General features: G+C 39.9%; 1 protein-coding gene across 1 annotated transcript in view; it reads right to left on the bottom strand.

The window, feature by feature from the left end:
* Positions 1-12,670, bottom strand: part of CENPF (centromere protein F) — a 421,242-nt gene that overhangs the window by 390,687 nt on the left and 17,885 nt on the right. Inside the window, exons 2-4 of the mRNA XM_078649780.1 lie at positions 7,439-7,632; positions 5,835-6,031; positions 3,291-3,406 (exon numbers count right to left, since the gene is read on the bottom strand). Of these exons, the coding sequence (XP_078505906.1) occupies positions 3,291-3,406; positions 5,835-6,031; positions 7,439-7,600 (475 nt within the window). The 5' untranslated portion in view covers positions 7,601-7,632. The remainder of the gene's footprint in view (positions 1-3,290; positions 3,407-5,834; positions 6,032-7,438; positions 7,633-12,670) is intronic.

Here is a 12,670-nt window from a genome sequence, read left to right as displayed (position 1 = left end):
TGCTCACTTCCTTTCCAACCACTGCACAATGCCAAGCTCCACTTTACAAGTTCTGTGATTCCAATACTTAGTTTGTGACCACCTTCCTTCTCCAGAGGTCTTCCCACCTTGAGACACTTCAAATGTAGATTCTCGTGTTTAGCCTTCGCAATCTGCTTGCCCTCACATACACTCCCATTTTTAAGTCTTCTACAGTACATGCCTTTTTGTACCTTTTATGTCTATACCTTTTTTATTTTTTATTCCTTAAGGTTGTTGTGCTGCACTGCACCAGCACCATGAGCAGCTCTGAAAACTTCAGAAATAAAAAAAACTCAGAGTCATGGGAAGCATAGAAACAATAGATTACACGGAGACATCACAAAAATAGACATGCATTTGGGCATGCTGATGTTTGCTTGCATTAGTATACTAGAGGGAGGATGCATTAAGGTCAGGATCCGATGCAATGTTGCAGTAGGATTCAGTCTGATGGGACAAGTCTGAGGAAGGAGGTGTAGTTGTCTTTATCTTCTTTAAGTGGAAAGTGAAATCTGATGGGAAAATCTTATCATAAGTGGCAAGGAAACCATCAATAGAACTTGGTCTGCTAGAAAGTAGGAAGTTTTTGATTTCAACTTAAGTGGTATAGGTGCTGTGTTTGTTATCTCCACAATGTGGCACCGGTACGCAGAGGTTTGTCTTTGGTTAATTAGTTTGCATTTAAAGGGACGCTTTGTGAATAAATGCCACCACTCTTCCCCAACAGCTTTTTTCTGTTAAATCAAGATGAATTTTGTATCCTAATAGTTAGATAAATCCTGCTCATTCTCCATAGCACTATCTAATTGAAAGAGCCTCAAAGTAGAAAGCAGACCTTCAGTATAGGAGGGAAGCTGTGATGTGTAGTAGATGGGTCGCTGAGTTGCCAGGGACCTATTGTTCTTACACTGCTAGAGTAGAGTGAGCTTAGATGTGTTTTGGGTGTCTATCTTTGAAGACTGTGGTAGTTTAATGCATAGTGGGATCTATGATCACAGAGCATTCAAGAACGTGGGCTGGGTTAGAGTTAATGCAGGGGCAGAATTCTCTGAAGCAATGTGGGTTAAGGGGTATACGTGCTGGGCTCTTCAGTACTATGTGTGTTGCACGAGGTGTACAGGTGGGAAGGGAGGTTAGGAGAGTAGGTCCTTGGGGGGGGTGCGGGGGGGAGTTTGCTTGTAGGTGAGAGACACCGTGAGGATTGCAGGCTTTGTGCAAACTCATGCAAGTGATTCAGCTTCAGTTTGATGTTAAGCTGTTCATTTGGAGTGATGGTGAGGAGATTAATACCATGGACAATGATAAGGGGCTGCAATGAAGTAGGAGGTGAATGATCACACCTTTTACGTAGGATAGGCCTTTGGGTGGTTGAGTTATCACGTGGAGACGTAGTTTGTGTGCTGTTTTAGTGTATCTGGACTGAACCATGCTTTTATTTGACAAAAGTAGACTGGATCAAGAAGGGGTCCTGGCTAATGGGAGAGCCAGGAGTTTGGTGTTTGATGGCATTTCGGTCTGCAGCAATGTAGGAGTAGCTTAGTCCAGTTTATAGTCCAGACTATTTAGAATTATTATACCATTATGCTGTATTGGGTCATTCTTTGAGGGGTGTGTAAGTGATTATGGGAAGACTGTGGGTGAGTGGGACAGGGACAGGAGTGGACTAGGGTAAGCTACTAGTGCTGTAGTCAGTAGAGAAGATAAGCTTTGTCCCTATAAGATGTGGAGCGTCATCTTGCTCCATCTTGGTCCCTAGCCATGGTAGAAGCTTTTAGAGCTACAGGCGTCACACAATGAGATTAAAGTATGAGAGATGAAGGATGACATTCAAAAATTGATTTCATGTGCAAACATAGTGCAATATCCGCCGCAGGGTGGTATCATAAGCAGATGAGGGGAAGCAAGTACTGAGAGGAAATGTAGGATGTCACATTAGATTAAAAGGTATATAGCAGTATGATATTACATTTGGTTGACAGCACACAGCAGTGCAAAAATCTCCATTGGTGCAACACCGGGAACTATGCAGACACAAATCAGGAGCACAAATGCATTACCACTACAGTGTACTGGAGCTTTGCTTCACTGTCAATGCACTGTAAGGGCAGGCTGACTAATACACGTATTAGTCGATCACTAAAGGCGAGACTAAAAAACATCACAGGCCTGATCCAAAATATGAATGCCAATTTCTTCAATTAATGATTGACATGGGATAACCAAACAAAGTAGTGAATGAAGGTGGCTGACCCAATGCCGCTCTCTCGTGGTATGTTTTTATTTTCATTACATGGGGTCTGCAGTCAAAGGCATCTATGGCAGGATAGGCATTTGTGGTTTTAGCTGCAGAACTTTGCTAGTGGCAGGTGAAGGCTAAATTCTTCTTTGAGAGTTAAACAGACAAAATGTAGCTTTGAGGACAAACGGGTGCATCACACAAAACCATAATAGTTCAAATGTTTTGTAGATAATATATAGAATTTCGTATTCTCTTTCAAATATTCATCTAATGTGAAGATGTGATCGGATGAAGCAGCAGTAGACCTGGATCTAGCAACCTCTTGTTTATTGTTTTATCCATTTACTCTTTTTCCCCGTATCTCACTTTCCGTCCTTTCCATACTTCTATGAAGGTGTTTAGGGGAGTGGGAGACAACGTTTAGTGTTTCTGCTGTAGTGACCCTTTGGCGAGCTTGATATTACGTTACCACAACCTTCTGGTACTACAGGCACCTATCACAAGAGTAGAGTAAGAATAGGTCCTGCTCTGCCACCTGCAATCAGTAATAGACAGCTGTCAGCGGTTTTGTGGCCAAGCGCTGCAGCTCAAACCTACTTGAGCCAGGCTGCCTCATCTGGTTGTTATAGTAACCCAGGCTGTGGAACACTGAGAAGCATGGGATAAACAGAGGGGGAGAAATTACTTGCAAGGGAAGCACTTTGCTTCTGTCAATAGAGGAGTACATTCAATATTTTCCTACTGGTGGAAAGTCATAACATTAGAAACAAATGTCATAACTCTATGCATCTCTAATGGATGAAATGTAAGCAAATGAACAGCGGATAAATTGTTATAACCTAGTATAAGAATTCACAGGTACATTTATGCCATCTGTCAACTGTGCTGTTTCTAGAGAAGTGAAACAGTTTTTTCTGAATATAGATCCACTGTAACATTACCTGCTTGGCTATATACATCCTGATTGCATATACAAAGATTGTTTTACATCATATAATGACGTGAAGAAAAATAAATCTAAATCATTTACCGTTCTGGCATCTCGTTGGTGTGAATGGGGCAATGAAACTTTTCTGGGGTGTTCCTCCGGGTGGCAAATCTATAGACATCAAAGTCTGCTGACTCTTTTCAAGGTCGGACTGGTATCTATTTGCAAGGGGATTGAAATAAAACCATTAGTGTAGGAAACTGGGTTCTTGTTGCAGTAGTCCCCCCACTGTTTGCCTGGTATTTGATGCAACTTTGACTGAAGTGCACTGCTTTCCTACTAACCAGGAACCCAGTGCCAGTGTTTCCCCCCCAAAACGGTACAATTGTTCCCCCAATTGGTAATGCCTTTAGCACTCTCTATAAGCTCTTAGTAATGGTACCCGGTAGGCATGTTTGGTATCAAACATCTCGTATTCACAAACCCACTCTAATTCTAGGGGTGGATTTGTGAATACATGCACACAGGTGGCACCTTAGAGGGTCCCCCTGAAAACCTAACAGCCTCCATTGCATTGCCTGACTTGTTGTGGGTGGCAGGTTGGCAGAGACCAGTTTCTGACATCAACAGTTGAGGGCCTTTGCTCTCAAGAGGTCAGAAACAAAGCCTGCACTGGAAGAGGGTGTTCACAACTCCTCCTTTAGGATGACCTGCTGATTAGCATTGCAAAGCAGGGGAGCTTCAAAGAAGCCACCGCCTTTGAAATGAGAATCTGGCTTCTCCTCACAGGCAAGGAAGCAGACCCCCTTTGTCCAGAGCCTTTGGCACTTGGACAGGCAGGACAATTAGCCAGTCAGTCCTCCCATAGGATAACATTGCAGCTTCTGAAAATTGCACTATGTGTCGACTTTTTAGATACAAAAGTATTTCTTTTGAAAAACGTACTTAGCTGAAAATAATTGCTTCTGGTGCCTAATTATATATAAAGATACATGTTATTTTTACAAATTGGTGTGGATCTCCTTATTGAGTCATGTGCATCATTTATTGTGTGTATTTACAGATGTCCACACTCCCCTCTGATAAGCCTTTTGCTGCTCGACCACACTACCCTCTAGAAGAGCACCATGGGATTGCTAGAGCGAGCCCCTGTCCACTTATGAGGGAACCCCTGGACTCTATACACAATATAAAGCTCATTTTGATCTATCATATAAAGAGCCAGCTTCCTCCGATTAGGTAAGGCACTAGTTAAACAATTATCATTAGTCAATATTTTAAAAAACAGGAGGTCTGAAGCTCCGCACTGGGAGTGTGGAGACCAACAGCACAATTTAAGTCAAATTGGTAAGTTCGGAGCTGGCGTAATTTGCAGCCAGACTTCTCTAAAGGGGATCCCACCTACGCAGGATCAGCTGAAAAATGTGATAGAGCGATTTGAAGGTTTGTGCACATTGCATGCATTTTACCTCTACTGCTGCATTCAGTAAGAGATTTAGAGCAGGCAAACCCAATCATTTTAGGACCCCAAGATGGATGCACTGGTGAGTTAACATTGTAGCAAATTGAACCTGTGACCTTTAAGGCATTGATCAGGTACTAAATGGTCTGTCTTTATGGTGCATAACCATCACTCACGGGCAAACAGGCATTCTTCCCAATACTCTAAGCTTAGGTGACATTTATACTGCACATCATTTCTGCTACTCTAGAATCTTATCTATAGAAAATACAGAACAACATCTACAAAAGCCCACTATGGAAAGTCCAAGAAGTAAAAGTGGCTATGTAGATTTTTAATTGGAGAAGAAACTATGTCTTTTTCTTAACTTCTACGCCTTTGAAGAGGGACTTACCAGCTCTTGATCACCAAAATAGTAATAATGGTGACAGTCACTATCATATAGACAGTAGTTTGATTAATGATGGCAAAGTGTTAATGATTATAGTACTGGACCAATACATAATGTACACTGCCGTGGCAAATGCTTTCAACTGAACATAATTTTTAGTTACACTCCTCGTAACCATAATGTAGTCGTATTGGATTGCTTTCTAAAGGCATGTTTGTTAGACAGCATTCTTATAATTTTCCTTCTCAAAGTGTTTCCTGATAAAGACACTTGTGTGTTTAGAGTAAAGAATATTGTGACAATCTGTAAAGAAGACCATGATGGAAAATTAACTGGTAAAGCATTATGTTTTTTATAAGTATGTGCAGCCAAACTTTTTTTCTTTCCTTCCCAGGCAGGAACTCCGACAGGGTCCCTGAAATTATGGTTCACTATGTAAATTGTTGAGAAAAATGTAAAAATTAAAACAAATGAAGAATCCACTGCACCCACACCTCCTTGCAACAGCTGGGTGTAACACAAAATGCATAGATCAGTAATGTCACCTCTTAGAAAGTCTCTCACAAACCCAGGGTAGCAAAATACTGCTTTGCACAGGCACCAAATTGTCAGTTTAAAACCTTTATCATCCAACTGATGTTTCGGAAATGATACAAAATGCCACCTTTCTTCTTAGAGTGCTAGGTGCAAAACTCTTGGGTTCTCTGACTAAGAAGTCAGGATTTAGCAGTATGATATATTTTTTTTAAATTGATTTTCATTGCTTATCACAAAACATACAACTTCCATTCACCTCTTAATATCCTGCTCCATTCTCTCCATCTGCTTCTTGCTGGCTGCAACTTGCCCATCCAAGAAGTTAACCTGCGATTCCTTCAGCTGATAATCATGGGCAATCTTCTCTTTCACTTTTTCAAGATTAGCGCATACTTCGATCAAGCTCTGATTCTCTCTTTTCAAGGCAGTAGCTTCATTTCTTTCTTTGTCAGCCTACCACAGACAAAAACAAACATTTACACTCATTTAAAAACACAAAAAGGAAAGTCAATAATTAAGGAGCACCTAACAGCTGTTTAGATCTTAGGGCCAAACCCCCTTTCGGGCCAACTAGCTCTAATGAAATGTAAATGCACCAACCCAGCCAGACAATCTCATCAAACGTTCATCATCTGAAGAGTCCATTTGTATGTGCAGCCAGCATAGGTTCACTAAACCATAGGACTTCAGTCATTGGCCTTAGAATGTGTTTGCAAGCAATTTCACCACGGACCTCAAATACCCACAAACCGAAACAGATGCAAATCACTGCTTGAAATATCAGTCATTTTAGAAAAATCACTAGCGAACTAAGAGCGCACCGAAAAATGTGTGTTATACCAATGCTAAAGAACTACAACAACATGACATGTCCTTAAGAACACTGTCTAAGCGTCAATGGTGATCCCAATATGTCAGTGTCCATGGCAGTTGTTTCAGAGTTAAAAAAAAGGGCCCCTTGAAGGGAACATGCATATTTTGCATCACAGATGGACAGCTTTGTGAAATCTTTGCTGGCCATGTTTGCTTTTGATGGTGTTTGATAGTAACTTCAGAATGGGTAGTGAGCAGTCACCCAGCAGCAGGCCTTGCCATTGATGCAAGCTCTTGTGAGAGTAATCAGCCTTTGCTGCTGGAGATCTGTCTCACAGCAAGAGGAGATTTTTATTAATATTGCAACCAACACAAACATTACAGATTTCCTGTTTGTAGAGGATTGTGAGAGCACATTGTTCCTAGGATTTACTTCCAGAGTATCACCATTGCTAGGAAAGGCATATAATAGAGATGTACCTTATGGGCAGATTTCATATTCATACACTAAAATTAAGGGTTTACCATTCTTTGGGCCTCAGATCTCTACTATAATCTTGTACCTGAGGAAAGCTTTTATGGACATTTGATTCATAGTTTTTGCTCAACTGTTTCCAAGTTGTTGCCTTTAAGCTACTGTGAGTAGTAAAGGATAAATTAGTAGCATAAAGCTCACTCCCAGATCCTTTATAGAATCCAGGCTGTGCCATATGATAGTAAGGAAAATGAGCATTCATGTTGTAGTGCTGCCCCCGAGGCGTGAGAAACTGGGATGGTCCCTCTGCTGGTGAATGCGATACTCCTTGAAGAGATGAGCTTTAAACTTCATTCTGAAGTGGAAAAATGAAGCAGCAACTAACCAACTAGAGTGGTAAAAGCAAAGTGCCCTGATATTAGGAACCTTTGGCAACTACATGTAAGGGTTAACTACATTTCTAAAGCACACTACGCTGGTAGGCAGGTATAGGGGTGCTGCTGCTCCATCCATTCACCCGTCTTCCACCCTCCAACCCAAGGTTGGATGTTCACACTCTTGAGAATATTTACCTTCTGTTTCTCCTTCTGGAAAGCAGCTTCCAAGGATTCAAACTGAAACTGCCTCTGCTGCCGTTCTTTCTTAAACTTCTCTAACTGACTTTCCAGTTCCTGGATTTTTTGAAGGGCTTTCGCAGGAAGGCCATCCTTCCACTCTTCCACTGCCCAGCTCATCTTGCTTTGTTATGCAACAGACATTACAGTGCCTAAAATAAAAGGGCAGTATTATTTTATATAAAGAATTCCAGTGCTTGAAGTCACAATGTTATCTAAAATATAAACGTACTCAAAGTTTCATTATTGCTAAATGTATATTTTGAAAGGACTATTGCGTGGATGTCAGCTGCTCTGTTAAAACAGTGAGAGAAGACATGGAAACATGGCATAAAGACAGCTTTACTGGGTGTATACCAAGAAAAGATTAGGACAAACCAAGCATGATATTAGTGGAAGCGGTCAACAAGGTTGAGAGCTGCATAGAAACTTTCAAGTACTTAGTAACCAAAGTACAAATCAACTACAAGGAGTTTGGAAACAAGGGGAGGGGACAAAACTCCTAAAGAAATGTGTTACGGATGGAAGGAGATAAGTAAATTTGACGGCCTGCACCAGAATCCAAAGTCAGTCGCTCGATTGGGGGGCCCGCAGTTTATCATTTTAGCTGAACGTCGCAGTGTTCTAGAAGGGCGTGTACATGGTACTGGTTAAGAGACATTGTTTTACTAAATGAACATTCTTTTTACATATCTCCTTCCCATTAACACATTTCTAGAAACTTATTTTTAATGTAAAGGGTTTTGAAAGGAGCATAAAGGGAGAGAAATAAATTACATAAATATCTCTGTATCAAATTAGACTTTTTTTGACTGACGTTTCATTTATCTGAACATTATGGTCTAGGATACTCTGCCAGAACGCGCTCTGCATCTATGTAGGCAATAGCAATATAATGAATATACTCCAATGCAACATAATGTACCCCACAAAACAAGTCTGCACATGCATGTAAGCCCCATTCAGACAAAGATATTACTTGAAAACACAGCCCACTGGTTTTCAAACTATATAATCGTGGATGCACTTCACAGCCTTAACTATGCACTTGTGACCGTCTATAAGCTGTCCAAGCTTCCTAATTGATTAATTAGTTCAGACAAATGGACAATGACCAGGAGGTGGTATAAAAGTGGACCTGATCAACATAAGCAAGAATACCAATGCGTCACTTCTAGTTATTTTAAAGCTGGGGTGATCGATCTCAAGCTCTGCAAGTGCTGCATCAATACGATACCACTTAAGTTGGGGTTCTTGACGCTGCTAAGGGTATCAATTTATGATTTACTTGGCAAGAGGGTGTCCATACAGAATTATCCCTCCATCCAACTTCTTTTGATCTAATATATCTTATTTGAAAACCGCATACTACTAACTACTGTCTTTGAGAAAAGTTTCCAATTTACTGATTGTAGCTTCATGACACGTATTTAGAAGTCTAGCAACTACTGGTTTTTCAATCGGAGCATATCCCCAAAAATACTATTAAGCATTCAGTTTCAAAGGAATAAAACTAAGTTATTCACTACTGTGTTAGAAAACATTGAAATGTCTAGCTGTTATTAGGCTGCAATAATGTGTGACATGTTTCCCAAATCTTTGCCCATTAATCGTAACTGGACAATCTGCAAATTAGCCGACTTGTACAGATTTTGCAGTGTGACATTCAATTACAACCTTCAATGAATCCGGAACAACCCCAATCACAAAAGATTTTTGAAAGGGGGTTGCTGCTGGAGCTCCACTCATCCTGTCACACAGCAGATTAGGGATAACTGATCTACTCAAGCTCAAAGAAATGTAAGGTTTCGTACAACTTTAATGTTAAATCTACTTTGTTATATGAGAATAATGACATATAACTTTTTGGTTCCGGAAGATCGGGGTTCACTGAAGTTGGAGCACCTATTTTGCCTCCAATCATAGCGATTTTGACCTGAAACAATTGTTTACCATTTGGTAGAGTCCTGCAGAAGCGTTAATACACAAAGAAAGATTAGAATTTGGAGATAACGTTTTGGGGTTATAATATACGTTGGCCTTATATGAAGAAAACAAAATACTGGTTGTTATCTTAGCTACATGAGCCTCATGTTTTTTTCTTTTCAGAAACTAAGAAGTGAAGCCTAAAGTGAAAATACTTGTAGCACATGTTAAACATTTGTGGGGACATTACACCTAAAGTGTTATTACCCAGTGCTTGCTGTCAGTTTCCCACTTAAGCAGCACTATAAACTAAAGGTGCCACAGAGATCACATCTCTTCAATTTCTCAGAGGAATAGCTCATCCAGTCTATGTTTTTTCTTTACTTTATAAGTACTTGTAATCATATTTACCTAATAATAGGTTCATGACTACAATTACCATCATGCATGCAAACAGTGACTGTTGATAACTTTTTGTTACTGAGCAATTCTGTGTAATTCACTTAATTGGCTCAAAGAGCTTCTCTCTCCGCCATGGTTGAAATATTTATCAACTGGACAAAGGATAGACTGCTGCATCAAGCACAATTATCTGGCAGAGCTGTACATGTGCTGTTCATACAGCAAATCAAGGCACCACTGACATATCGGTACTTGATTTTCAATCAGGAAGTGACATTTAGATAGTTGTTTTGATAACAAGACATCACTGGCTCTGCAACTAACATGTTACCGGTTATGTTTCCATCTGTGCCTGGCCTGTGTTTACTTGCTTGAGTGATTAGTAAACATTTCTACTGTAATCTGCAGATATTAAAGGAGAATGGCATTGTGGTATTGACAAGTAAGCGTTGGCTTAAGGTACCAAGAAAATTGAAGTGAATACAATATAGTCCACAAAGCTCAAGTTCACATTGTGCCACATGGTACTGTGCATGAATGTAGAGGAGTGAGAAGACGAAACACCTGGTATTTAAGTCAATTTGGGCATCATGATCATATTGATACGGATCACAAATGGAAGCTCTAGTTAGACTGATGGTTACAATCCTTTACATGATTTATATTTATATGTCATAATATAGTGGGCACATAGGAGTGCAGTACTTTGTGCAGATGGTTTGTGCAGTAAATGCTTGAAGAATTTCCTGGGTCTTAACATTCAGGTACGTGAAATGCGGGATTACTCTTTAGTAACCCCAATCCCTCCCTTTACCAATGATTGTAAACTAACAGGGATATCTTCACAACCATAGTAAACTTCAAGTCCTAGTGTACAGGCGTCCTCATGAAGCTGCTGCTCATTTTGCACACAAATTTGACTCAGTTTCTGAAATGGCAATTAAGTCACCAATAAACACATAATGGTGTAGGATGCAGGACTTCTTAAGGATATTTGGCAACACTGCACTACACAAATCAAAACATCGGATTTAAATACCAGGGATTGACATCTGCAGTTGTTGGTGAGGGTGCACTAATTCAAATCGGTCACATGAAAACTGAAGTGCATAGGTTATTTTAGAGATGGTTTGCAGAACATAATCAAAGATTATGCCAGGTTTAAAAAGGACCTTGCACCCGATTTCGCCAAGTTATTTTATAAAGGAGGTTCTTTTGAAGAATACCCCCCAGCTCAGCCAAAGACACTGGTTCAGTGCTAATAAGTACTGGGAATGGAATGTACTGAAACAAGGACATACATGCTAATTGTAGTCTTGAAGATACCAGTTCGGTGTAAAGTAGCTTATAAGGAAGTCATAGTTTGGGGCTGACTGGAACAAGGTGGTTGGATTAACTTGCCTTAGCTTACAAGTTTGCTGAGAAGGAAAGTGAACTAAGACCATCGAACACTAGAGAAGCAACAAACATGCGGCCACATGCCAGGAAAACTGTAGAAACAGTAACATCATTAGTTTGGCTAAAAATAACAAGCATAAGACAGGATTGTTAGCAACCACTTAAACAGCTGTACGCAACGAGCGAGAAGGCTAGAGGCATGGAAGGAGCAAGAATTCTGGTGGCAGGGAAAAGCCCAAATCAAGAAAGGTGGAAAAAGCACCTGTAGTTATAATTGTGGATATAATTGAAAGATTAAAACAACTAAAAAAGAAAAATATAAGAACACAGATCCATGCCCAAGTTTTACTAGAACATCTTAAAAGTAACACCATACCTGTGGGATTACAAGTAAAAAATATCCTTGTAATCCTTATTGCTGATAAAGCTTATTTAGGGAGATTTAGTGGAGTAGCTACAAAATGTTCCAGAGACTGGGTGGCGTTGTCTATTGAGACTGCACTTAGATTAAATGAAGAGGAACTGAAAGAGATAAGTAAACTTGAAGAAGAAATCTTGGGGGACTCAACCATAAAAGACACTGATGGAATTAGTGGATAAAAACATTGCTGATTTCAAGGCGCATACTACTAATTTAAAAACGACTAAAGTTGGTAGGGATATAAAAAAAAATCAAACTAGAAGAGGTATATCCGTATCTTAAAGAAGATTTTTTTTCAGAACAATAATTCCAGTTCCCTCAACTTACAGTATAGAGGACGGTCCTGACGTAAATGTATTACATTCTCAGACCAATCCTTAAGACACAGATCAGGAAAATTACAACAGATATCGCCCTTATCCCCATTACCCTAGAAGTCAACCTTTTTCAGGCAGAGGCAGGAGCAGAGGGAGAGGGGAAGGAATAGGATGGAGAGGGCAGAATCAGTACCAGAATCAGGAACAATATCAGAATCAGGACCCTGGGTTGTTCACAACACGGAGGAAAACATACAGACGTTAAGTATGTTTAACTATCAAATGAGAGAGACATCTGAACAGATTCCTGTGTATAACTTATCTACATACATACCTACAGATATGGAGACGAATTTATTATATAAAAGGTCTTTCATTTGTCCACACTATTTCACTAAACCCAGTGAACACAAAAAAGGAAGTTTTATACTTCTTGCGAAAAGTGAGACAAAAAGAATTATTTTCAGAAAGGGAATCTAGAGAACAGATCAAGTTCAGTGGACTGAGAAAAAAGTCGACCTTTTGTCCTTTAAGTGCCCTAATGCCAGCTGAGATTTTGCATTTGGAAGATATGAGCTTAAGAGAATTGGATTCTTTACAAGAAAAAAGATTTTTTTCCAATTCTAACTACACCAAATAGGAACTAAATGCCTTAAAAAATCTGTCTGAAAATCCGAATATAACTATAAAGCCGGCAGATAATGGGGGGAGGTAATTGTTCTTTGG

This window comes from Lissotriton helveticus, chromosome 6 (genome assembly GCF_964261635.1).
Source record: "Lissotriton helveticus chromosome 6, aLisHel1.1, whole genome shotgun sequence".
NCBI classification, from domain to species: Eukaryota; Metazoa; Chordata; class Amphibia; order Caudata; family Salamandridae; genus Lissotriton; species Lissotriton helveticus.
This window is presented reverse-complemented; position numbering and strand designations above follow the sequence as displayed.